This window comes from Apus apus, chromosome 1 (assembly GCF_020740795.1).
Source record: "Apus apus isolate bApuApu2 chromosome 1, bApuApu2.pri.cur, whole genome shotgun sequence".
NCBI lineage: Eukaryota > Metazoa > Chordata > Aves > Apodiformes > Apodidae > Apus > Apus apus.
Window position 1 is genome coordinate 151,773,728 of NC_067282.1, and position 22,286 is coordinate 151,796,013.

General features: G+C 49.2%; 1 protein-coding gene across 4 annotated transcripts; it reads right to left on the reverse strand.

Annotated features, from left to right (window-relative positions):
- Positions 1-121: 121 nt before the first annotated feature.
- Positions 122-21,525, reverse strand: TMPRSS6 (transmembrane serine protease 6). Of its 4 annotated transcripts, none has more exons than XM_051627749.1 (18): positions 21,323-21,525; positions 18,610-18,766; positions 18,291-18,433; positions 18,029-18,096; positions 16,840-17,024; positions 14,029-14,070; positions 12,869-13,073; positions 12,378-12,514; positions 11,723-11,835; positions 11,134-11,243; positions 9,945-10,090; positions 8,913-9,011; positions 6,791-6,904; positions 6,388-6,504; positions 5,494-5,662; positions 3,369-3,640; positions 1,982-2,118; positions 122-1,265 (listed from the first exon to the last, which is right to left on the reverse strand). In XM_051627749.1, exons 2-18 carry the CDS (start codon positions 18,755-18,757, stop codon positions 1,107-1,109), a joined length of 2,364 nt encoding a protein of 787 aa, XP_051483709.1. In that variant the 5' UTR covers positions 18,758-18,766; positions 21,323-21,525; the 3' UTR covers positions 122-1,106. The 4 variants fall into 4 exon arrangements, with proteins under 4 accessions (XP_051483709.1, XP_051483717.1, XP_051483699.1 ...); XM_051627757.1 differs by having other exon boundaries at positions 8,916-9,011; positions 20,838-21,525; XM_051627739.1 differs by having other exon boundaries at positions 20,838-21,525.
- Positions 21,526-22,286: the final 761 nt, after the last annotated feature.

The window sequence follows — 22,286 nt, forward strand, 5'->3', positions numbered from 1 at the left end:
CTATTGACCCCCCTGTGCCTGGGACACAGCTGGGAGGGAGGGCAGGAAACTTTTGCCAGTGCCAGGACTGGGGAGTGGCCCAAAAGATAGAAATCCCAAGGTTATTTTTGTCAGAGTAAGGTAAACTATAGCCAAAAAAGGCCTCACATTTATTTTATTTCTAATTCCAGAGTGTGTGTGTATATGTAGAGATACACATATATATATGTGTGTAGATACATATTTATCTTTAGAAAAAAATCCAAACCCATGGCAGTCACCATTTAAGCACTGTGCCCTTAAGCTTTCTCCTTCACTACCTGGCTTAGCTAAGATAGGAGATGGAAGCCGTTGAGATGCCCTCATTTTAAAGGTATTCAGAAGGGCTGAGGGAAAGGGACAGGAGACTGCTCCCGTGTTTCTAACGAGGGGCTGGGCCCTCCCTTTGCCTGAGGGAGCCCGAGTGCAGCAGTGGGGGCTGGGTGCTGCTCCAGCAGGGAGGCAGGATGTGCTTGGGGGTGTTATGCTGGTCTCATGCCTGGGAGTCAGTGAGATGTGAAGAGTTGCTTGGCTGAGCTCAACAGCACACTGAGCAGCACACGCCAGCTAAGAAAAGAAGCATTAGGGAGATGGAAGAGGAGGAGTGATGGGAGGGGAAGAGGGAAGAAGGACTGAGCAGCAGGAAGGAAGAGGGAGGCAGATTGATTTCACAGTTGCTGGAATCTCTAACTACATCAGTCATTCTCTTTCAGCATGTTACAGCATAAGATTGTGGCTGAATCACATGGTTCATGGAAAGTTCAGCTCCCCTTACTCCTTTCCTCAGAAACCATCAACTTGAGACTGTTATTGTGTGTCATGCCCCCACCCCCTACTGCCAAATTTTTTGGATGGGTGGCCTAAAAACACCTTAGGATGCTCCTTGGGAAGCACTGAGGGGGAAGAGGGTTTGCCTGCTTTTCTCTACAATCCCTAGTGCAAGCTTTTTTTTTACCCAGCTCAGAAGAGCATCCTGGGTCTGACAACATCCCACACAGAAATTGTCTCTGAGAGGCAAATGAGCAAGATCAGGAATGAGTGCCATGTGAGTGTAGGTCTCATGGGGAGAAGGCAGAGATGCACTTTTCTCAGCTCATGGTTTGGTTCATCCAGCCCAGCACTTGAGTAATCCTGGTGTATACTCCATAGTAATTTGGACGTCCGCATCCCATTCCCCAGCTGACCAAACCAGCCAGAAACCACCTGCCACTGCGTTCCTTGCAGGCCAGCGGACCTCCAGAATCACCCTAGAGAAAGGGAGAGGAAAATGGGGTAATAGTGGATCCACCAGCTTCTCCTGCTGGATGATTACACTGGCTTTAAATCCCCTCTGTATGCAGATTCCTCTTTCTCCTCAACTCATGCCTGGAACATCTGCAACATTCCTTGTACCTTAGGCAGATGTCAAAAACAGCCTCCAGTGCAAATATCCTCCCAATTGTTGCATTCCTTCATCATGCCAATTTCTCCCCCTAGACAGCTCCAAGAAGCTGACAGCTCAATTATTTCCTTCTGTTCTGTGCAGCATTTCCAAATATGTGGAGAGCAAGGAAGCTGATGGAATTTAACTGGATACCCGGAGGGATGGGAGACAGAGGAATTCCTTGAGATACATAATAATGAAGGGACAAGTTACTAAAGAGGCTGAAGGCCAAGACATAGACACATTACTTGAAATTAGGAGGTAAAGAGTGGAGAATCATAGAATCATGGAATGCTTTGGGACCAAAACGGGGTGAAAAAGGAAAAGGAGAAGTGTAAGTGTAGTTGGATCCTGCCTAAGGGATGGGAAAATTGTGGTCCAGAGACCTGTTGTTCACCACTTAGATCAGAGGAAGTGTTGGGACAGTCAGGCATTTTATGGTCTTTTCACCACCATTTCAGGCTATGGAGTGCATATGGGAGAACTTGGGACACACGCCACCTTTGGTAGACAACCCTAGTCCCACAATTCCTCTCTCACCTGGCAGGCATCTTTCTTGCCCTTTTGGTACCCAGCACACAGCATCCTGGGTGAAATCATGTAGTGATAGGCCTTACTGCAGATGTCCTGCTGGATGAGCTCCACGTTCACCTTCTGCAGAACATTGCTGATGTGCCCTGAAGAGCAGAGTGCCAAAATTAGTGCAGGTGAGCAATGATGAAGCTTCCCACCATTTACCGTGACCTCCCAGCCCATGCCCATCTCACTGAAAGCTGCCATCTGAATATCTGTTCTGTTCTCTACTGGCATCACAGTCTCTGACTTTCAGCAAAACACTTCATCACATGCATGAAAGGAGTAACATTCCCCTTCAGTCCCTTCCTCTATAAGGATATGTTGTGGGAACTTCAGCTTTTCTGACAAGGGGGATTTTGGTTTGGGGAAACCTCTGGGATGTCAGAGTTTTGTGTTTGCTTCTCACTGAAATGGATGTGAAGCTTTTCTGGCTAAGTATGCAAACCAGGAGTGTCCAGTCACGGATTGGCCTCTGAGTGTTCCCATGTAGGAAGCAGCTGGAACAAGTGTGTGAGTGAGTGAGCACTAAACTGACCTGGGTGAGCACATTTATATTCCTGTGTGATGCACTACTAGAGAACAGCTTGGACCTGTTTTGCTGGCCCTGTGGGGAGGCCACATGAAGAATCCATGCCTGTGTATCTAAATTCTTCCTCACAAAGGAGAATGGACTCATCCCCATGGGAACAGGTCTTGGCCCATCCTGTCCCCCAGCAGTGTGTGGATGCTCTGTGGTCAAAATAGTCAGATGGTACCAGAGTGCATGTTCACAATTACACAGTGTGTTCCTCAGGGCACCCTGTGCTGCTCCTGTTGAATTTACTAGTACAGGTGTTGCTGGGGGGACTCAGGTGCTGTGGTCTTTGACATGGGGAAAATGTTGCTACAGGGGCTGCAAACATCTGCTCCCAGGAGACCCAGTCCTGGTTTGATGAAAAGCAGTTTTTTTATCTCAGCTTTCTCCAGTCAGGCACTGTCCTTGAGGAACAACCCAATAGGTTCCCCACATGTCTGTGTAAGTATGGGGCTGGTCTTTGGGACTGGGGCTTCTCCATACTGTGGCCACAGCTGAATAGCCACTAGACAAACCCCTAATTCTTGAAGAGCTGTTCTAATCTTTGGATGAAGGAACACATGCTGTCCCCATATGGATTACCTGGTTCTCACGCCTGCCTCTCTGAATGAGGTTTCAAGGCACTCAGCAGTTAACTTTGGCCAACCCATGACCCAAAATCAAAGGGGCTGAAGAAAACATAATGGTTTGGGGTGAACAGAAGCCTATTCTGCCTGCTCCACATGTGAACCTATGTTTTCACCTTGGCTTTGCTACAGTAGGCAACCTTGCACCTACCGCCTTCCTTGAGGGCTCCCCAGCCAGTGATCCAGCAATGAAGGCCAGGCTCAAAGAAATGAGAAGGAGCAGGCAAGCAGATGGGCTGGATTAAAGGTGAGATGATCACAGGATGGTCCAGCTGGAGCAGGGCAACATCATAATCATGGCTGTCCTCCTCGTAATAAGGGTGGAGGAAGAGGTGTATCACCTTGAAGGACACCTCTGTGTGGCTGGTGGCATTTTGAAAATATTTGCCCAAGTAAACGGTCCAGATGGAGGTGGAGGCCAGTCTGTAGGACACAGGAGAGAAGATAACTCATTACATGAACAGAGAAGGATGGGAAGAGCCTGTCTGTTTTTGTCTCAGCCTTTTGAGGAATCTCTGATATGGATGATCATCTCCCTCAGAGGGCCCTCTTTTTTTTTTTTATTATTTTTTTTATTTGGTTACTGATTTCAATAAACTAGGTGGGACATCTCTTTGATGCCTTGATGTGCCTGTACAGTGGGACAAGATTTGGGTAGACACTCATACCCACAAGCAATTTGCTCATATTTGCTGATTATCCCTAGCAAAGCAGGCTAAAAGGTGTATGTAGGTTAGGGGCTGATTGTGTACAAGGGATTATGACAGGGCAGAGAGCAAGAGCTGAGCTGGTGAAGCAAAGGTACAAGGAGAAGGAGATGTGGAGAAGGGGAGCAAGCTCTGAGAAATTTCTAAGAGGGAGTGAGGTGAGAAAAGCAGCTCAGAGGTGAGGGCATTAAAAGGCATAACAGCCCTTTACAGGGGGACAGCCTAACAAGGTGACACCTCTGAGAACAGAACAGCTAAGAGCTAAAAGCCAAAGGAGAGATTGTCTCCAGCAGAAGGGTGAGAAGCAGAGAACTCACCCTGGACCAGAGCAGGAGGAAGCAAGAAGAGGAATGGTTTTAGACTCAGAGTGCTGTGCACCTTTTGCTTTACACATGCTCTTTTGTCCCACATTGCCCCTCTGGGTGCAAAAAGCTTCCTGGTTTGGTTTGATAATTTCTCTTGCTGCAAACTCCCCTTCAGGGCTCAACTCCAGGCTATTCCCTGCAGAAGCTGCTGCCCATAGCATGGCCCATCCCAGGCTGCTGCTGTACTTCTGCTCCTCCTTTTTTCCCCGTCCTTATCTCTCACACCACTTCAGTTCTCTCCCTGACATGTGCCAACAGTGAGGTGCTAGCTCCATCCATCCTGCATTGGGACACTCCAAAATGGCCAAATTCAGCCCATATGGACCACCTGAAAGACCTGCTCCCAGTGCTGGTGGGCTTTCTTGCAAGGTTGTAGGACACAGATAGAAGCATGGCAGGAGCAGGGCGACATGAGAAGAGCAACTGCAAAGCGCTCCCTGTCCTATCAAGGATGGTGTCAGGATACTGAGGATGACCAGCAGCTCCTCTGCCTGAACTCACATAGCATCAGGGGGAAAGGCAGCTGGGAAAGTCCAGCAGTAGTAGCTGGAAAGGTAGGAGATCCCCACCAGCTCACTGGCAGAGGAAAAGGGGAGTTTGGAGGAGGTGGAGACTGGGCCTGAGAGTGCAGCCCCCCCCCTTCCCCTCCCTAGTATAGCTGTGGACCTTCCTCCTCCTCACTACCTCCCAGTTTGAAAGAATGAGTGAACCCCCCCTGACCTGTATGTTACTGCTGCTGTGGTGGTATGTATGCTGGGTGGAAGGAACTGGGAGAGAGACAGTGCTTCCTCCTGGAAGGGGCAGGCCCTGCAGGTGGGCATCATGAGACCCAAACAGCATCCTCCACAGCTAATGCTATCCTAGCCTAGCACATGCTGACATCTCCATGGTTGTGACAGGCTGGGTACAAGCCAGGGCCAAGGCAAGGGCAGAGCTGTGAAGTGTCTTCCACTACTGTTGCCCTCCTGAAGCTGCTCTGTGAATCCCAGCACAGCCCCTCTTTCCCCACATGCACACCCAAGTACTAGTGTGTGTATCTACATCCCTTTTTCCAGCTCCAAGCCATGGAGAAGCACGGCACAGGTGCCAGATGAGGGCTGCAGCTGCCCTGTGACATCTTCACAAGCTGGATGATTCTCCCATCATGCATGACATGGGAAGCAATGCAAGTCCTTCTGTCCATCCCCCTCCCCTCTCCATTTACCTCTCATCCTGGAAACAGTGTGCAGCTGAGACCACCCAGCGGTCAGCAATGAGTGTCCCCCCACAAATGTGGCGTCCCCGAACTTGCAGGCTGGCCTGCCATGGCCATTCCCCTTCCACAGAATTTGCACCACCCACGATCCTGTTGAGAGGAGCTTGCAGCCCACAGTCTGAGGAGGAGGAGACACAGAAGTTACTTCAGGGGAGGAATGAAACATGATATACTGTGCCTGCTCTCCTTTCCTACTTAATTGACTGAAGAGTTTGGTCTTACCCAGCCAGCAGGGGTGTTATCCAGGATATGTGCTATCCAGGATAGGTCCAGCAAACACTCCCTCCCAGAACATGCCTCCACTGATACTTGCACGGCCTTACCCCACCTCCAGCTGCAGCCTGGGGATGCCTTTGGGGCAGGGGAACCCTTGCAGCCCTTCCCTTTTGCTGCCCACCAAGGCTCCAGAGAAACCAAGCAGAGAAATCAAAACACAAGCTCTCTCCCTGCCAGTGCCAGTGATTTCCCTGGCTGGAGCCTTGCAGGATGGCATTACTTCACATAAGCCAGCAGAGTGGTCCAACGGGCAGCCTGTGGGTAGGACCTGGCCTGTGAGACACATCTATCTGGCCTGATGCCTCTGCCTGAAGGAGATGGGGAGCAGCTGTCCAAAGAGCAAATGCCTGCTCATAGCTCAGCACAGAGAGCTGGCTCGTTGCTGCTGCCCCTGCCACTGCAGGGTGGAGCTGTGGAACTGCTGCCACGGGGCTGGGGTAGGGAGAAGGTGGTGGAACAAGGGAGGGCGAGTGCTTATGCTGGGGTGGCGGGGGGAGAAGGGGGCAACCTGCAGCTCTGTGGCATCCTGGACCTGCCTGGCTGATGTGCAACTGAGCATTTCCTCACCACAGCGCTTCTCGTCGGACAGGTCCTTGCAGTCTGCAGTGGTGTCACACAGGGGGTTGGGTTTCTTCACGCAGGTCCCATCTTCACAGCGATAGGTGAAAGGACCGCAGGGGACCCCTGCAAAGAGAACGGGAAGCCAAGGCTGAGGAAAGGTGGCAGGGTGTGGACACAAGCTGAAATCCTTTGAGAGGGGGGAAAAGGCAACAGATGGGGGAACTCCATAAAAGATGACAGGAAATTTCCTGAGCAAGCTTGGTCAGCTACAGAGCAAACATTGTGAGCAGGTCAGGAGTGTCAGCTCCCAGCTGGTGCCTCTACCTCACAAGAGGGAAATATGCTACCCACAGCCTTGGCTGCAGCATAGGGGAAGGTATTTTCCAGCCCAGCACCATCCCCTCCCTACCTTCACTGCAGTGCTCCTCATCGCTCCCATTGGCACAGTCCAGCTGCCCATTGCAGACCCTGCTGAACTCGATGCACGTGCTGTCCTCGCGGCACTGGAACTTGGCAGGGCACACTGTGCCAGAGGGAAGAACCCAGGAATTAGGAAAGGAAGACAAGGCATCAGGTGTGAGGTCAGGGTCCTGAGTGCACCAGTAGGCTCTGCAACCTCTTCCCCCATCTCGTAAGGTGTGCTTAAGACCAGCTCTTGTGTAGTGCAGCTGCACAATCATTGCCTGATCTAGGTTGTAGGTGCTCCTGCACACTTTGCTCATGCTGACTTAACTTTCCTTGACTGCTTGGCTTGGCCTTTGACCTGCATCATCACTATGTGCTTGCCTTGAGGTCACCGATGCCTGGTTGCCTGCAGGCTACCACCACCAGACCTGGTCTGCTTGCCTCGTTCAGGCCTGCAGGTCTGCATCCTGTCTGGTGAGGTCACTGTTCCTCCTGCCTTGCTGACACCCTCGGCTCACTAATCACCTTCCCCTACAGAGCAGCTGCTCCCCTTGCTCTCTGATAGATAAGCCCTGAACTACGATGGATTCTTTGATGTCCCTGAGCTCCAATAGCTGCTCAGGATGGATATGGACCTAAGGTGCTTACCCATCACAGAGACTTATGATTATACATTTTTATAGCAGGAACTCATCCTGTGTTTGTGTGTATCTATGTGCAGCACCCAGCATGATGGGCCAATACCTCCCAGGCATTTTCTTACTGCAATAATTAGAATTTCTTCAGTAATTAGTGTGAGGCTTCTAGATGACTAAAGACACATGAAGGTCTGAGGCAACGCAGACATTGATTTTAAAGACAGACATGGATTGAATAAGCAACAATGGCAAGAGTACAAGAAAAGAAGGAAATCCTGATGTTTCTATTTTCTTTTTCAAATACAAAGGGATGTTTGAAAACACCAAGAAGCAAATATTTTTTTTCAGTCTTGTTCTGTGCTCAACTGTGGAACTGAATGACACAAGACATCCCTGGGCCCAAGAAGCTAACAGGATTCAGGAAAGGATTAGGTATTCATAAGGATGCATATATCCCCATGTCTGCATGAGGGAAGCAAGCAATCCCTGATGTCAGACATCTGGGTGATGGGACAGACTGCACCATCAGCAAGACTGCAGACAACACAAAACCCAACCCCTGTAGTCCTGTGAGAGCTCTCACATTTCCAGCACTGAGTAAAAACTTCCTTGAGAAAGATTTCTCCTTCCTTTTACTTGAGACTTTTCTGAACCTCCCTCTGAGACTTTCAGAATTGGCCACCGTCTCCAGTGGTTCAGAGACCTTTCTGTCTGTGAAAAAACAGCTGTAGGGGGCAACTAATGACAAATTAGTGGTGGCAACAATGTGATGAGCCCCCCCACTCACAGCAGGGATGGGAGAACAGATGAAGTAGATGCTATGCCTGAGCCTGAAGAACGGTTCTTATGAGAATGGAGCTTTGCAGGAGTCCTGGGATGCCAGGGATGGCTGTCTGCATCAGCACTAACTGCTCTGGGAGTGAAGAACTGATGGCTCGTCAAAGACCTGGATGCTCCCAAACTGGGGCACAATATATGGGTGAGAATCTGTACAGACCAAGTGTCACAAATAGACTGGGGGAAACGGGAGAGAGCAGGGCAGCAGGTGGGCTTGGGGGATGCTGGCAGGGTGGGAGGGTGGAGAGGGGGATGCTGAGTGGTGTGACAGCAGAGGGGGCTGCAAGGCCAGGGCTGAGCCTGGTTGTCTGGCCTGAGTGGGGGGAAAGCAGGACAAGGTGGGGGACAGCCTTGGCAAGGAGCTTTTTTCAAGCTGCCTGGAGCTCCTGGTTCATGGGTACTAGGGGGTTCTCCCAGAAAGACTGTGCTGTGCATGGGTGCAAGAATTGTTGCTGCTCCTTCCAGAGCAGGCTGAAACCATACAGCAGTGAGATGAGGCCTTTAAGAACGCAGAAGTTTAAGCTCCTGGAAGGGAGGTACAAGGCTGTACCTACGCCAGATGAATCCTCTGAATCTCTCCCTACCTTTGAAGGAGAAAGGGGCCATGTCCAGCTTGAGACCAAGGATCATCAGGGGGAAGGTATCACTCACCACAGTTTCTCTCATCCAGGCCATTGGGGCAATCTTTGATCCCATCACAGGCTGGGACGCACAAGCCGTTCACCGAACACAGGAACTCCCCGGGACAGGCTGCAAAACCACCAGCGAGTAGTTAGTCCCCAGTGACTGGAAACCTCCTTGCAGCAGAGAACTGTGGCTTGAAAGCGGAGCGTGGGGCTGCACACCTTCCTGACCGCACGTGTGCTGCAGCTCCCCAAAATCTGCCCCATCATCTGCTCTGAACAAGGGCAGCTGGAACCAGGCTATGCACCAAGGGAAGGGAGGCTGTTTCCTCTGCTTCTTCTTGTATCCATGGGCAAGAGCCAAGACAAGCAGACTCCTGGTGTGCCCTACCTCTGGTTTAACACTGCTTCATGTCTCCTGAATGCTGTAGGAAAGCTAAAACAGGTTCTTTGGAGCTGTTATTAAAACTTGGTCAGAGCCTTGAAGGGGTTGGTGTTAGACGTGTTGGCAGGGGCACGCATTCAGAAACTGGTACGTGTTACAGGAGCCCTTTAGGAGGGAGATGGAGAAACCTTGGAAAGAGAGACCGTGGGTGTGCATTTGCATACGTGTGTATGTGTATTTGTGTGTGGTTTTATTTGTCTCTCACTCACTTGGATTCCAAGATGAGCAGAAAACAGGTCTCTCTAAGAGCCCTTATAAATGAAATAAAAGTTGCTTCAAGCCAGAGATGGTCTCTCGTTGAATTCCCAAGGCCAGTCCACAGTGAAGGCATGGACAGTGAGACTACAGATAACTCTGACCTTGGGTTTTGGCACATGGATGCTCTGGCAACACGAGGCAGGGCCACATGTGCAGAAGCAGCTTTGCACAGAAATGCTTCTTCTTTTTGGGAGATTAGTGGTGTGTGCATCACTGATTTGTGAGCATGTGCCTGAAGGACAGATGGCACCCAGGGCTCCTGGGATGCTTCTTGTGTTTCTCCTCACACAAAACAAGTGCACAGAGGCTGCTGGTAGCCACCACCCCACTAAGGAACAGGGAGGAGCCAAAACTTACGGTCAGATTGGTTGTACAGGCTGTAAGCTGCCTGTACGCCAGGGCCGGTTAAGGAGATCTGTGAGGTGAAGGTGATGGTGATGTCTGTAGAGGACGTGACTGGGATTCGCTCTGCGTAGGCTTGCAGGGTCCTCAGGCCACACAACCTGAGGAGCAAACACGGGCAGGATGTCTTGGGCAGGGAGGGAGAAGATAACAAAGTGGGACAAGGTGGCTCGGTGAAGCTGGGGTGGGAAGGGGGCCGCACAGACTGGGTGGGGGGGTGGAGCCAGGAAGACAGAACACCTCCAATATGGCATGAGATACAGAGTCTAGAGCGACCCTACTGTCTTTGGGCATTTCCACTTTCTGGGCAAGCACTGGATTCAAGCCACACAAAGCAATTAGGTTCTGACATTTATCTTCCTGAATAAGCCATGTTGTTGAAACTGTGGCACTGACAGTTTAAGAGAGGAAGCAGGGAGAGAAAAAGTGGAAATCCTAAGCCAGGGGAACAGAGCTACTGGATCAGACCCTTCAGAGGAAAAGATGTTACCCTCACAAGAGCAGTGGAGAGGAAGTTAATGAGAAGAGCTGGGGGAAGTTTTGGAGGGAAAGGGAGTTTTGCAGTAAGTAGAAGGAAAAACAAAAGCCATGTCTCAGAGCATGCTTTGAGGAGATGGGAGCACAGCAGCTCTTGGTCCTTTGCACCTGGGCAGAAGTAGGGAGCAGCCCCAGCTATATATGGATGCTAATTTTGGGCAGTTCTACAGAGGGAAGTGGCTGTAGGATATGGAGCTAGGTGGAAGATCTGTACGGAGGTGGAAGCAGGGCCATGACACACACAGATAATATTGCAGAGGTGGTGACAGGCAGATTTGCAAACACAGGAGACGTGGGAGGACACCAAGGTTACACACAGAGGAGAAAACTTGGAAGCCTGATGCAAACAGCAAGACAGAGAAGGCAGGTGGGTAGCTCGAAGCAAATCTGTAAGAAATATGCTCACCAGGGAGCCTGTGAACAAGAGAAACTGAAAAAGAAGTAGAAAAGCAAGAGGCACCAGCACAAACAGTGGCCACTGGGTGTGGTGATAGGCTCTGCTTCCTCAGACCTGGTGGCTGAAGTGATCAGGGAACCTGCAGAGATTTAATCTCAGTTTAATCCCAGGTGGGAAGTGAGAGACAGAAACCAGGACCCCAGCACACACCTTCTGTTCTGAATTATCCACTGGCCTTGGGTACAGGGCAGGTCATTCTTCTGTCTGTTGAGCGCGTAGGCGTCGAACCACAGTGTGACCCCATAGTCGAGGGATGGGACCTGCAGGCAAGGCAAGGGGGTCCAGAGCAGAGTGTAGAGAGCTCCTATGAGTGCTGCAGCCTGCTCCATATGACAGGAATGAGCAGGGTAGGTGTGAGGGGAAGAGCTGCCTATTCACACACCCTCTAAACTAGGACCTTGCCACAGCCCAGGGTGGCTCTGCCGTGGTGTGAAAGCATGATAATAAGCAAGGTAATAAATAAAAAATAGGCTATCAATTTCTAGCAATCTTGTTCTGCTCTGAAGAACTTCTCTAGGGACCAGATTTCATATTTCTTCTCAGCTATGGCATCTCTGCACTGGTATGCAATATGAGAGTCAATCCCCTTCAGAAACACCCATCATGTGGCCGCCTGCCACCCCCTGCTTGCTTCTCTTGAGGATCTGACTGAGATCACCGGCTGTGCCCTCCCTAATGTGAGAAGTGCTGCATGGGTTTTAGGGATGGGGTACATGCTCTCGTGGGAGCTGGCTCTTACCGTCATGTGCCAGGTGCACTGCGTGTTGGGCGAGTAGTAACTGGGGTAGTGTGGGGTGCTGATCTTCCCCTGTGGCTCCAGGCCCTCACGCAGAGTTATATTCTCTGTGCAGGCTGTAAAGACAGACATTCAAAGCCCTGCTACCTGTCAGCTCATCCTCAGCCTAGGGGTGCCATGTATTCCCCTGCCATAGTGGGGGAGAGAAGGGGCTCTAAGGCCTGATGCAAAAGGTGACCGGAATGTTCCACCATCCCCCTTCAAGAGGCAACTTCTACCTGGCAAGAATTCTAGCCTCCTCCTCTTGTCTAGAGAAGGGTAATGGTAATGGATATTGCTGCTTTAGAATCTTATGCAAGTATGTCCAAGCCACATCTGCTCTGTCCATGCATGAGAGCTTGGTCTTCTCTTGAAGTATTGCAGTCACTCAGGTTCTGCTTTCCAGAGCCTGGGCTGTAAAGGCTTGAGCCAGATGCTAAGGTACGAGTCCAGGTGAGGAAGCAACATCTAATCTGCTTTTTACTGACCCTCTCTACCCTTGCAATCTGGAGTGAATTGGGCCCTTAATGGGGATGGAGCACCTCTAGGTGTGGTGATGTTGTAGGAGATGACCTGTCTCCTTCCTGTGTCTATGGCCACTCTCCTCCAGCCTTCCCACCTTTGAGGGGCACCGCCTGCGCCGACAGGATGAAGGGGTCGTAGTAGCTATACATGGCTTTCTTCCACACAACAGACATGACAGGGCCAGATGAAAGGACTTCCACAACGGGCTCCTGCCGGCTGCAGCCATAGATCCTCAGGGGAAAGAGATAAAAGGATGGGAGTGAAGCAAGCTACAAATAAAGGAGAGAAGAACAAGAAAGAAAGACAATGGAGGCATGTGTTATCCACAGCACAGGCCTGTGGTTAGGCACTAGCTGAACCAAGTAAAGGGCCAGCAGAGAAGCAGTGCATGCTGCTGCCATCTCTCAGACTGCACGGCGGGCTGTGTGACATCCCACATCAGTGACTTCAGCTGATCAGCAAGAGGCAAGTTCTGCATCAAAGAGAATTTCCTCTGATGTAGTCTAACACCTTCCTCTCCTGTGGTGTGTCTTGCCACCCTTCTTGGCTTCCCTGTTGTGCTCACCCTGCTCAGGAGCTACCTACGAGGTGATGAGGTGCTTCTCCAGGGGCCCGGCTGCGTCGTACATAACCAGGCGATCCCTGCAGTCCGGGAGAGTCCACTCCAGGTGTATCTTGATCATGTAGCCCTTCAGGCTGTGGAGGTGCCAAAGACAACTGGAGGCCAGGTAGTCAGGACCCTCCAGTCTTAGGATGTCATCCTCCTGGACATAGCTGTACCTGTAGCAATCTGAATCCAGCAGAAAGGTAGAGGGATTTAAAGCTCAGGGTGATGTAAATGGGGGCAAAGTGGGGCTTAGGGTTGGTTGTAAGGGAAATTAAGATATGAGAATGTCACTTAGTATATTAGTATGAACCTTATTTCAGGAAAAGGCTGACTCATCTCAGTGATCTCAGTTTACTTTAACATATGTCTTGGTGGCACCTTGAACCGTTGCCCCAGTTTCTCTCTATAATAATCTGTCCCCTTTTCCTTGGTTAAGCTCATACTACTTCAGGCTGTAAATATCAGCACAGCACAGTTATACTCCATTGCCTTTGTTTTCTTTTCCACCTCTTTCTCCTCTCAGTCCCCATATTCTTCCTGGCTTTACAACCCCCTTGGTCCAGTTTCCAGATTTAAGGAGGCTTCCAGATCAGGATTTTTGAGTAAAAGTCAGCTTAAAAGTGAATTTCTAATAACATAACTAATGCAAGCTGCCAGCCATACCACTTAAAACACTGACTGAAATTACTAAAAGCATCTTCAAACATCATGGAGACAACAGGCTCCTAAATGACTGACAGCCCACCCAGTGCCGAGCCACGGAGGAAACACCCACCCCACTCAGAAGAATTTGATGGGGACTGGAATTAGCACCATTGTACCAGTACACCAAGCTATCTGACAGGACCCATCAGGACAGGGACAAGCCTAAAAGTGGCTGCCACTGCCCTGGGAGCTGGGCTTTCTGCACAGTGGTGTGCTGCAGGGCCAGGGGTGTCAGGATGCTCAGAGCAGTCCAGCTCATAGCTGCATCACGTAGCTTGGATCTGGCCAAGCAGCAGGACTTGCTGCTCCTTTGCTACTGTTCTCACCTCTCCTCCCCAGGATTTACAACTTCAGGAAGCCAAAAAGCTTTCTGTCCCAGGTAAAGATCCCTCCCATAAAGTCACAAACAAAAGGAAAGGAAAAAGTGGCCTACCCAGAGTGGATTTCAGCACTACTATGTCTTTCACACTGGATTCTGTCAGAAAGGAAATATGTACAGAAAAATAAACAAAACAAAAATATAAACTGGTAGTATGTGAATGCTAGCATGGTAGGTGGTGACTCCCTTCCTTCCTATGTAAATGGCTCTCTTGCAACTTTGGCATGGGGCACCCCCCAGGTACTTCTCTGTGCTCTGAGACCTGTTTCATTCATGCCTTTCCCACCTCATTTATCTTGGAAACCTCTCTGGCCTCTGCTCCAAATCCAACAGCTCCAGCTCATGCTTTCCAGCCCACCAGCAGCTTCTCTGCCTTTTTTCCTTTCTCTTTTTTGTGTGCTATGCCAGCACCTCTTTCCCTTCCCACTGGAAGGGCTGGGCATTGCTGCAGGCAGCCACCCCCTCCTCTGCCAGCTGCACTACAGGGCACAAGCCCTCTTCCCAGAGCTTTCACCATCTGCTCCCCACTCCCATGCTCTCCCTCCCTGAAAAGTCAAACAATAATAGTTAAATATCTCTCACTGAAAAGTTAGACAAGAGTAGTTGAATGACCCTCACTGAAAAGTACGGGAGTTACTGAAGGTGGGGAAAGAAGTCTCTTAGATGACTGCTGTTAGAGGAGTGATTCAACATTCTTATAGAGTCACCTCTGGAGAAGCAAGATGCAGAGAAAGCCACCAGCAAGGACTGTAAATCTGTGCAAAACAGTCACAGGGTGGACAACGCTTTTAGGAGACCTGGGCTTTGCTCCAGTCTCCCAGCTGACCTGGAAGTGGCCAGAGATCAGGTGCTACTGGGAATAATTGCCAAAATAAAAGGCACCATGAGGTCAGTTGGGTGTTGAGAATTGTTGTTGGGGGTTGGCCTAGGTCAGGGCTCTGGTCTTTTGCGGCTCCTAAGCAGAGCTTGCAATTCTGTGGGGAGAGCTGAGCAGTTTTTTGTCATGGCAAAAACAGATGTTGTGGAAAAGATGATCCTGCAGGCAATGAAGCAGGCTCCAAGAGAAGCTCATGTGCTGGAGGGAGGGAGGTATGCTGAGCTGATACTAAGTGCTCTTTTATCGAAAGGTGATAAAACTGAGTTCCTGTAAGAAGTAAGTCCTGAAACTTCGGGGGGAAGGGGAAGCTAGTGTCCTGGGGTGAGTGTAGTAGTTAGTAAAAACAAAGTGCTGGAGGGGCTTCTGCACTAGTCAATGGTTTGCAGCTGAGTCTTAAGGGAGGCTGTAGTGAGACTTGATGTTCAGAGCTAAGCAGGTCAGCAAATGAGTCTGTCAGAAAGCAATTAAGTGCTAATGACTTGCTATTAGCTAGCTATTTTTTCACTTCAATTTTACAGAGTAATTGAAGCCAGGGGTTAAGTCACTGGCTTGAGGTCACTCTGGCCCAGCAGTATAAGAGATTCTTGGCTTTTGTCTTAGTTGCTAGACTGTGCTTCTGTCTAGAGGGGGAGATGAAAAGGACCAGGGAAAGCAGAAGGAGCTGGAGAAACTGCAACTGGTGTGTTAATTCCAAAAAAGAATGAAGTGCAGGCTGCTGAAATGAATAAATCAGTGGAACAGATGTGAAGGGAATAAGAGGGAAAAGGGAAAGGCTAAAAGAATGGCACTGTCATTTTTGTTTATGAGTTACATTAGGAAGTAAGTACAGGGGAAATGCTAGATGGACTGACTTGGAGACATTTAGCATATTACGATATCTTTCTTCTGAAAGTTAATTTAAATTGGCTGAGCATAGGGTCTGGTGTGCTGGAAACAAATTGCAAGTAGAATTATGTGACTAATGTTAACTGCGGGATGAGATGTCTTCATGAGATGCAAATGCAGCTTCAGAATAAGATCTCAACATGATGGTCTGGATGAGAGTGAAAATCACTTTGAGGCAATCAAATTTTCTTTGGATACACCAAAACCCAATCCCCAAATCAAAACAATTGAGATATGAAAGGAAAAGTTAAAGAAAATATGGGTAGGATATATTAAAATAGGATTCATCTTAGAAAAATGCAAGTTAACATGTATGAAAAAACAACAACTTGAAGATGTAACATTTCATGGGAAGAAGAAACTTGGAAATGAAAGTCTTTAGAGAGAAGAAACACAATGCATTTTAAGACCTGTGGGGTTTGGGACTCTGTAAGAGGGATCAGATCAGACTGAGAAGTTAAGTCTTGTTATAAAGACCAAATACAAGTTCCATTGGACTTGGATGTATTGAATATAGACACATCCCTAATCCTTTATCTAAAGCCTTTTTTAGGGCAGTTCTGTAGGACTGGCTTTTTAAATAGTCTTTGATCCTCACTGTGGGCAACAATAAATAATCCTTAGAGCTCTATGTCAAGAATTGAAGTAGAAACAATGCTTTGTCTCAGAGGAAGACTAGTGGTGACTCAGATATGTTGCCTTTATTCTTTTCTCAATCAAATGGCCTTTTCATAAAGAAAAGTAGAAAAATAAATGGCTTGTTATTTTTGAGCTGAGCTGATCAAAGTCATGATGTGTGTAAGATTTTACTCCACAGAAGCCAAAGATGATGGTAGATGAAAAAAAAGTTTACCTAGCTGGTCATGGTCAGCTGTATCTCCAATAATCTTTAATCCTTTAAAGGAAGGATTTAATTTTGGTTTTAAATCAAACTTTGGTTCTCCTCTATCAGGAAGAAATACTTATATCCGTATATCCTTTTCCACTTTTCAGGTTTCTCCTATTTCCTTCCTTAGGCCTCTTCTCCTAAACTCCCTTCAGCACCTCGTAACTCTTGGAGCATTTCTGACTGCTCAGCCCACTGCTGAGCAGCTGGTACTTACCCAGCAGAACCAGTGAGTCTGGGTTGACCCTGTACTCCATCTGGTAGGACAGGCTGTCTGAGCTGTTGAACCTGGTGGAGAGCTCTTGGTGGAGCATCGTGTTTACCCTCTCAGCAGTCACTTCCTTCTGCTGACTCTCAGGAATTTGAAGGGCAAACCAGAAGAAGAAGGTCAGAGCCCCCTCCCTAACAGAGAAAAATAGCATGTTAAATATCCTCTCTCTTCCTCTCTGGAGTCACTGGAGAGGCAAACCCCAGACATTAACCCCACCACTTTTTCCACAGATCATACATATCTGTGTGGACTTTCCAGCTCACTGCTGTGACCCAGAGGAACCACTCTGAGCAGGGCAGGAGAGCTACTATGTCCAAGGTGCTAGTTCATGCTCAGTCCTTTGGGGGAGGAAACTGTTTTATGCCACCTGCCTTTAGTGATGACCATATGTGGTCAAATTAATGTGATAATTAATCAAGATGGGCCTAATGAGTAATCAATGTGACCTTTGGTTACTACTGACCAGGGATTGAGAAGAAGCACTCAGGACTTCATTGTCTCACCTCCCAGTGGTGACAAGTCCTTAGCTGAAGGACACATTTAGAGGTGTAGTATTCCATGGGAAAACATCAGAAGTCAATGTATACATCAGTTTGGAAGTTATTCCCACTTTCTTTATCTACTGTGATGACCTGGAAAGCTGTAGTCCCACATCTTCCCCATTCTGTTTTTACCCTATTCCCACATGGACTACACTTCTTGGCTGGAATACCTTTTTCATGGTGCATTCTGGCCTCTCCCTTCTGGTGCCTAGAATCAGACCATAACATGACTTTCTTGAATGAGAAATTATTTTCCAGCTGCTTTGTTTCTACTGAGAATGCAAGAATGCAAGCCTGGATTTATTTATTTATTTTTAATTATTTTTTTTCCAGTTTTTTTCCAGTCAATATTTTTCTTCTCTTGAACTTTTGCCTCTCTGAGAAATGTCTCAGTTTGGCTTTTGGATGAAAATAAACATCAAAATATCCCCAGATCTGTCATACTGGAACCATTCTGTATCAGCACTGCCCAGCCTAGCTGAGAGCTTGTGGTGGGGTCTCCAGCAGTTTGGCCAGATTTCAGTGAAACCAGAGTGCAGTTGACTGGAAGCTTTCACGAACGATCAAGCAAAAATCCTGTGGGTGCTACTCACCCAAAGGCATACACTGTGCTCGAGTTGTAATATCGACCCAGTTCTGTGGCACGAATCAGGTCCTTCAGCTGCAACGAGAATGTCGTCTGATAACTATTGTGCCATGACACAGTGGCAAAGGACCTATGGCCAACCCTACGCTTCATCCCTCTTGTTGTACAGACCCACCACGTCTGTCACTTGGAGAGGGGTACCTGACCCCTTCCTCTTTCTACTTTCTGGACTGCCTCAGGGCCAGCTCTGGTAATTAAATTGCCCTCACCATCTTCTGGAGCTTAGCTGACTCCAACCAGAATGCGCTGGACTCCACCTGCCCAAGGTCCAGGGAGTACTCGCGATTCAGGACCTGGAGGCTGCCAGAGTAAAACTGCAGGATGGTTGGTTCCAGGTGCCACGGTCTGTAGTCTGCCAACAGAAGACACTACTGGATTAACTTGGTGATTATATAGGACAGAGGGTTTTACCTCTGTGTATGAGTTTGTAAAGATCACCCAGAGTCACTAACACGCTTTGGGCTGGGCATTGCCTTGACTACACCCTCTCCACCTCCTGTGTGGGGACAAAACGTGTTGAAGTTTTACCTAGATAATACCAGGTTGCTGCAGCAGCTCCAGCCAGCAAAAGGAAGGCTATCCCCAGGGCCACATAGCGGAGGCAGTCACGTGAGTTAGTCTCTGATTCGTCCTTTGAGAGGGAGCTGGCATCTTCCTCCTGTTCTTCAGCTTCCATCAGGAGCACCTAGTGACACAAAGATGATGAACGGAGTGGAACATCTCCATTATGAGGAAAGGCTGAGGGAGCTGGATCTCTTTAGTTTGGAGAAGAGGAGACTGAGTGGCCACCTTGTCAATGTTTACAAATATGTTAAGGGCAATGCCTAGAGGATGGAGCCAGGTTTTTTCAGTGATGTCTATTGATAGGACAGGGGGCAATGGGTGCAAACTGGAGCATAGGAGGTTCCATGTAAACATCAGAAAAAACTTCTTTACTGTGAGAGTGACAGAGCCCTGGAACAGGCTGCCCAGAGAGGCTGTGGAGTCTCCTTCACTGGAGACATTCAAAACCCACCTGGACACGTTCCTGTGTGATGTGCTCTGGGTGATCCTGCTCTGGCAGAGGGTTTGGACTAGATGATTTCTCAAGGTCCCTTCCAACCCCTAAGATTCTGTGATTCTGTGACACAGCACACCGTGGTCAGGCTGGGTTTTCTGCATCCCTTTCCATCTGCCTCTGGAGGTGCTCTGCCACCTCTGTGCTCCTCTCCCAAGAGCTATAGCCCTGAGAGATCTGTGTGCTAACCATCACAGGCTTTGCTCAGTGCAAATGTGAATAAAACTCCAAATTCAGTAGGACAGAGGCTTCCAGAACACTGTCCTGTTTAGGCCTCCTGAGTAATCCCTCATTTTTCAAAGGCCTTTGCTCCTGCCAAAACCACAAATGAGTACAATAATGATTTTCTCCAGAGATAAAACTGTTGTCCTCCCAGGCTGGGAATGGTTTTAAAACCGGTACTTTATTGACCTAGAAATCAATGCAATGCAATGCAATGCACACAGAAGCTGCACGCAACAGCCACGGCCTGGGAGCCTGAAGTTGCACTTTGCCTGCTTTGCCATTTTGCTCTCGGTCTCTAAAAGCAAGCCAACCTTGCCATTCCCACCAGACCACACATCCCAGGGTTAAGCCCATGCTGGCACTGACTTGCTAGATGAGCTAGTGAGGGGAGGGCACCTGAACAACATTCAACCATCCATCATCCTCTGCCTGTTCCAGGGGGTACCTTTTGTCTTCCTTTGCCCCTCATCTACCCCAGGCTGATTCCTTTGCTTCCTCCTGAGTGCTCTTCTGCCAGCCCCCAACTCCGAGGGTAAAAGATGTCATGGCCCAAGGGAGCCACATTATTCCTAGTTATCTGAGACACCTTCCTTCTCCTGTCCTCTGCTATCACCCAGTACACACCTGCCCCCAAATGTGCTCCCCATTTCTGTGGCTGGAGAGGAAAGGGATGTGAATGCATCCACATGGGAGGGCACAGAGGTCTTGGGGCATGTCTGTGTCCTGTCTACCTGTCTGTGAGTTGTCTTCGCACCCAGTGGTGCGTGTGACTGTGTGGACTTGAATGCACAGGAGGGACTTGTTGCAACTGTGGGGAGAGATGGTTGGCCTCACACCCATTTTAGCCCATTTGGATACTCTGGAGCATTCTCACTATAGGAGTGAGTGGGCTTCTTGGTCTCCTTGCTTTCCCCCAGTTACTGAGCCTCAGGCCCTCCAGGCTGCCTTGCAATATATGTGGAAACATGCTTACAGAACAGGTAAGCACCAGGTAACCCACTCAGGAACATTAAGCCCAGCCCAGTGAACATCAGCACTTGGACAATCAGCCACATATCTGCTTGTTCTAAAGCGCCCTTTCAGAGAGGTAGGTGGCACAAACAGGCCCAGCACAGACTGCCTTCCCTTGCTTCTTGTGGGTCACCTTTCTGTGCAACCCCTGAGAGGGATCTCTTCCCTGATGAACCAGGGTGGGCAGTCCAGGAGAGCAAGGGCACTTCTCTGCGCTCACAGCATCCCTTCAGAAACAGCAGGCAAAAGCAAAGAACCGCAGATGGAGGGGTGGAGGGAGGAGGGCAGGAAGCAGCAGCAGAAGAGCTTCTTTGTTAGAAGATTTGATGGTAGGCACCGGGGTTTCCCCCAGAGCAGACCAACCTTTGAAACCTGCTGCCACCCATGAGGCCTGGCCCACACCCCCCTGTGCAAGCCACCTCACACATGCATGGAGGGGGGAGAGAGGAGTACATCTATTTACCCAAGCTCAAGGTCTCCTCAGCAATCAATAACCTGCTTCCATGTCCCTTCAGTTTGTCCTTTGTCCTGCTGTGATGGGTCAGTGCACCCCCTCCAACAGGGTGGGTTTTTTTTCCTGAAATTGAGGTTTCAGTGCCTTGCAGGAGGAAAAGATCTGTGGGCTGAGAAGGAAGAGCCTGGAAGAAGTCAGGGTAGGAACACCTCCAGCTGAGCAGAGAAGAACAAGCCAGGAGGCTGGTGCAGTTAGCCTGCGTTGTCCTCCTCGGGGGACAGGGAGTTGCTGAGCAACTGCTGTATTTCTTAGCCTTGGTCCCGTTGGAGGGAAAGGCAAAACACAGGGTGTGTGCTCCCCAGCACAGGGATGGAGCAGACACTGGCTAGCAGGTACAGCTCGCTTGAAGAAGGGAAGATGGCAGTTGACAGCAGGTCCAGTCACCACAGCAGTCATGCAGATGAAAGCGAAGGACGATGTCTCTCAGTACCGACCTGCAAGACGCCCCCTGCTCTTCTTGCACTTCTTCCTGGCCAGAATCCTGATGCTGGGCTCCCCACACTCTGTTGCACCACCACTTGCTCCTCCCTGCTGCATCTGCTCCTTCTTCTAACCCCGGGTCCTCCTCACCTACCTTGCCTGCACCACCTTCTGCTTACAGCCCTGCAGCTATGTACGTGCCTCTTGTTTTTCACAAAAAGCAACTACCCTCCAGCTAGAGCAGAGTAAATAGAGTTATTCTGTCAATAAATGGCTGGGGCATGGGGACACGGACAACTCTTGACCTGGGGCTGAGCTCCAGCCAGTGGCAGTGAACTGGGACTGAGCTCATTTGGACCAGGGCTCAGTTGGGCTCATTTTGGCAGCTGGGCAGGTATATCTCTTTTCAGCTCTGCCACTGGCTCAGGTCTAGTCTGGGACTGCATGAAGACCAAAAGCCATTGCTATAGTTGCTTCGTGGTGGATTCCAGCAGATAAACATTATAGATGGATGAAAAGCTGTAGTATTTACTGGGAATGTGTTGGTGTGATTATCCTGGCTAACTCGGTGTCGTACGTATGGGAAAGTGGGGCATGCAGTGACAGTAAGAAATGCTTTAAGAACTGCTCAAGAGATTTAAGAGACCAGATTTCACTTTTAAAAGTGACTTTGAGCCACAAATTCTGCAGTTAACTGGGTACCAGCTGCATCTTTAGGCTTATATGTATACATATATGGCTTTCCCAAGCTTATGCTATGAGGGCTTGCCACAGTGTGTCAGAACCCAGCTGAGGGTATTTACTGACGCCAGAGACCTTGTATCCCTCTTTCTTGGAAGGAAGCATCTTCCTTCTCTGGTGTTTTCAGCAGAAAAAAAAATATAGAATCTCAATCTGATCTATCTAAGCAAGCATACCACATCAGTCACCGCAGGCTTTTGAATCAAACAAGGACCCAAAACCTTGATCAGATGTGAC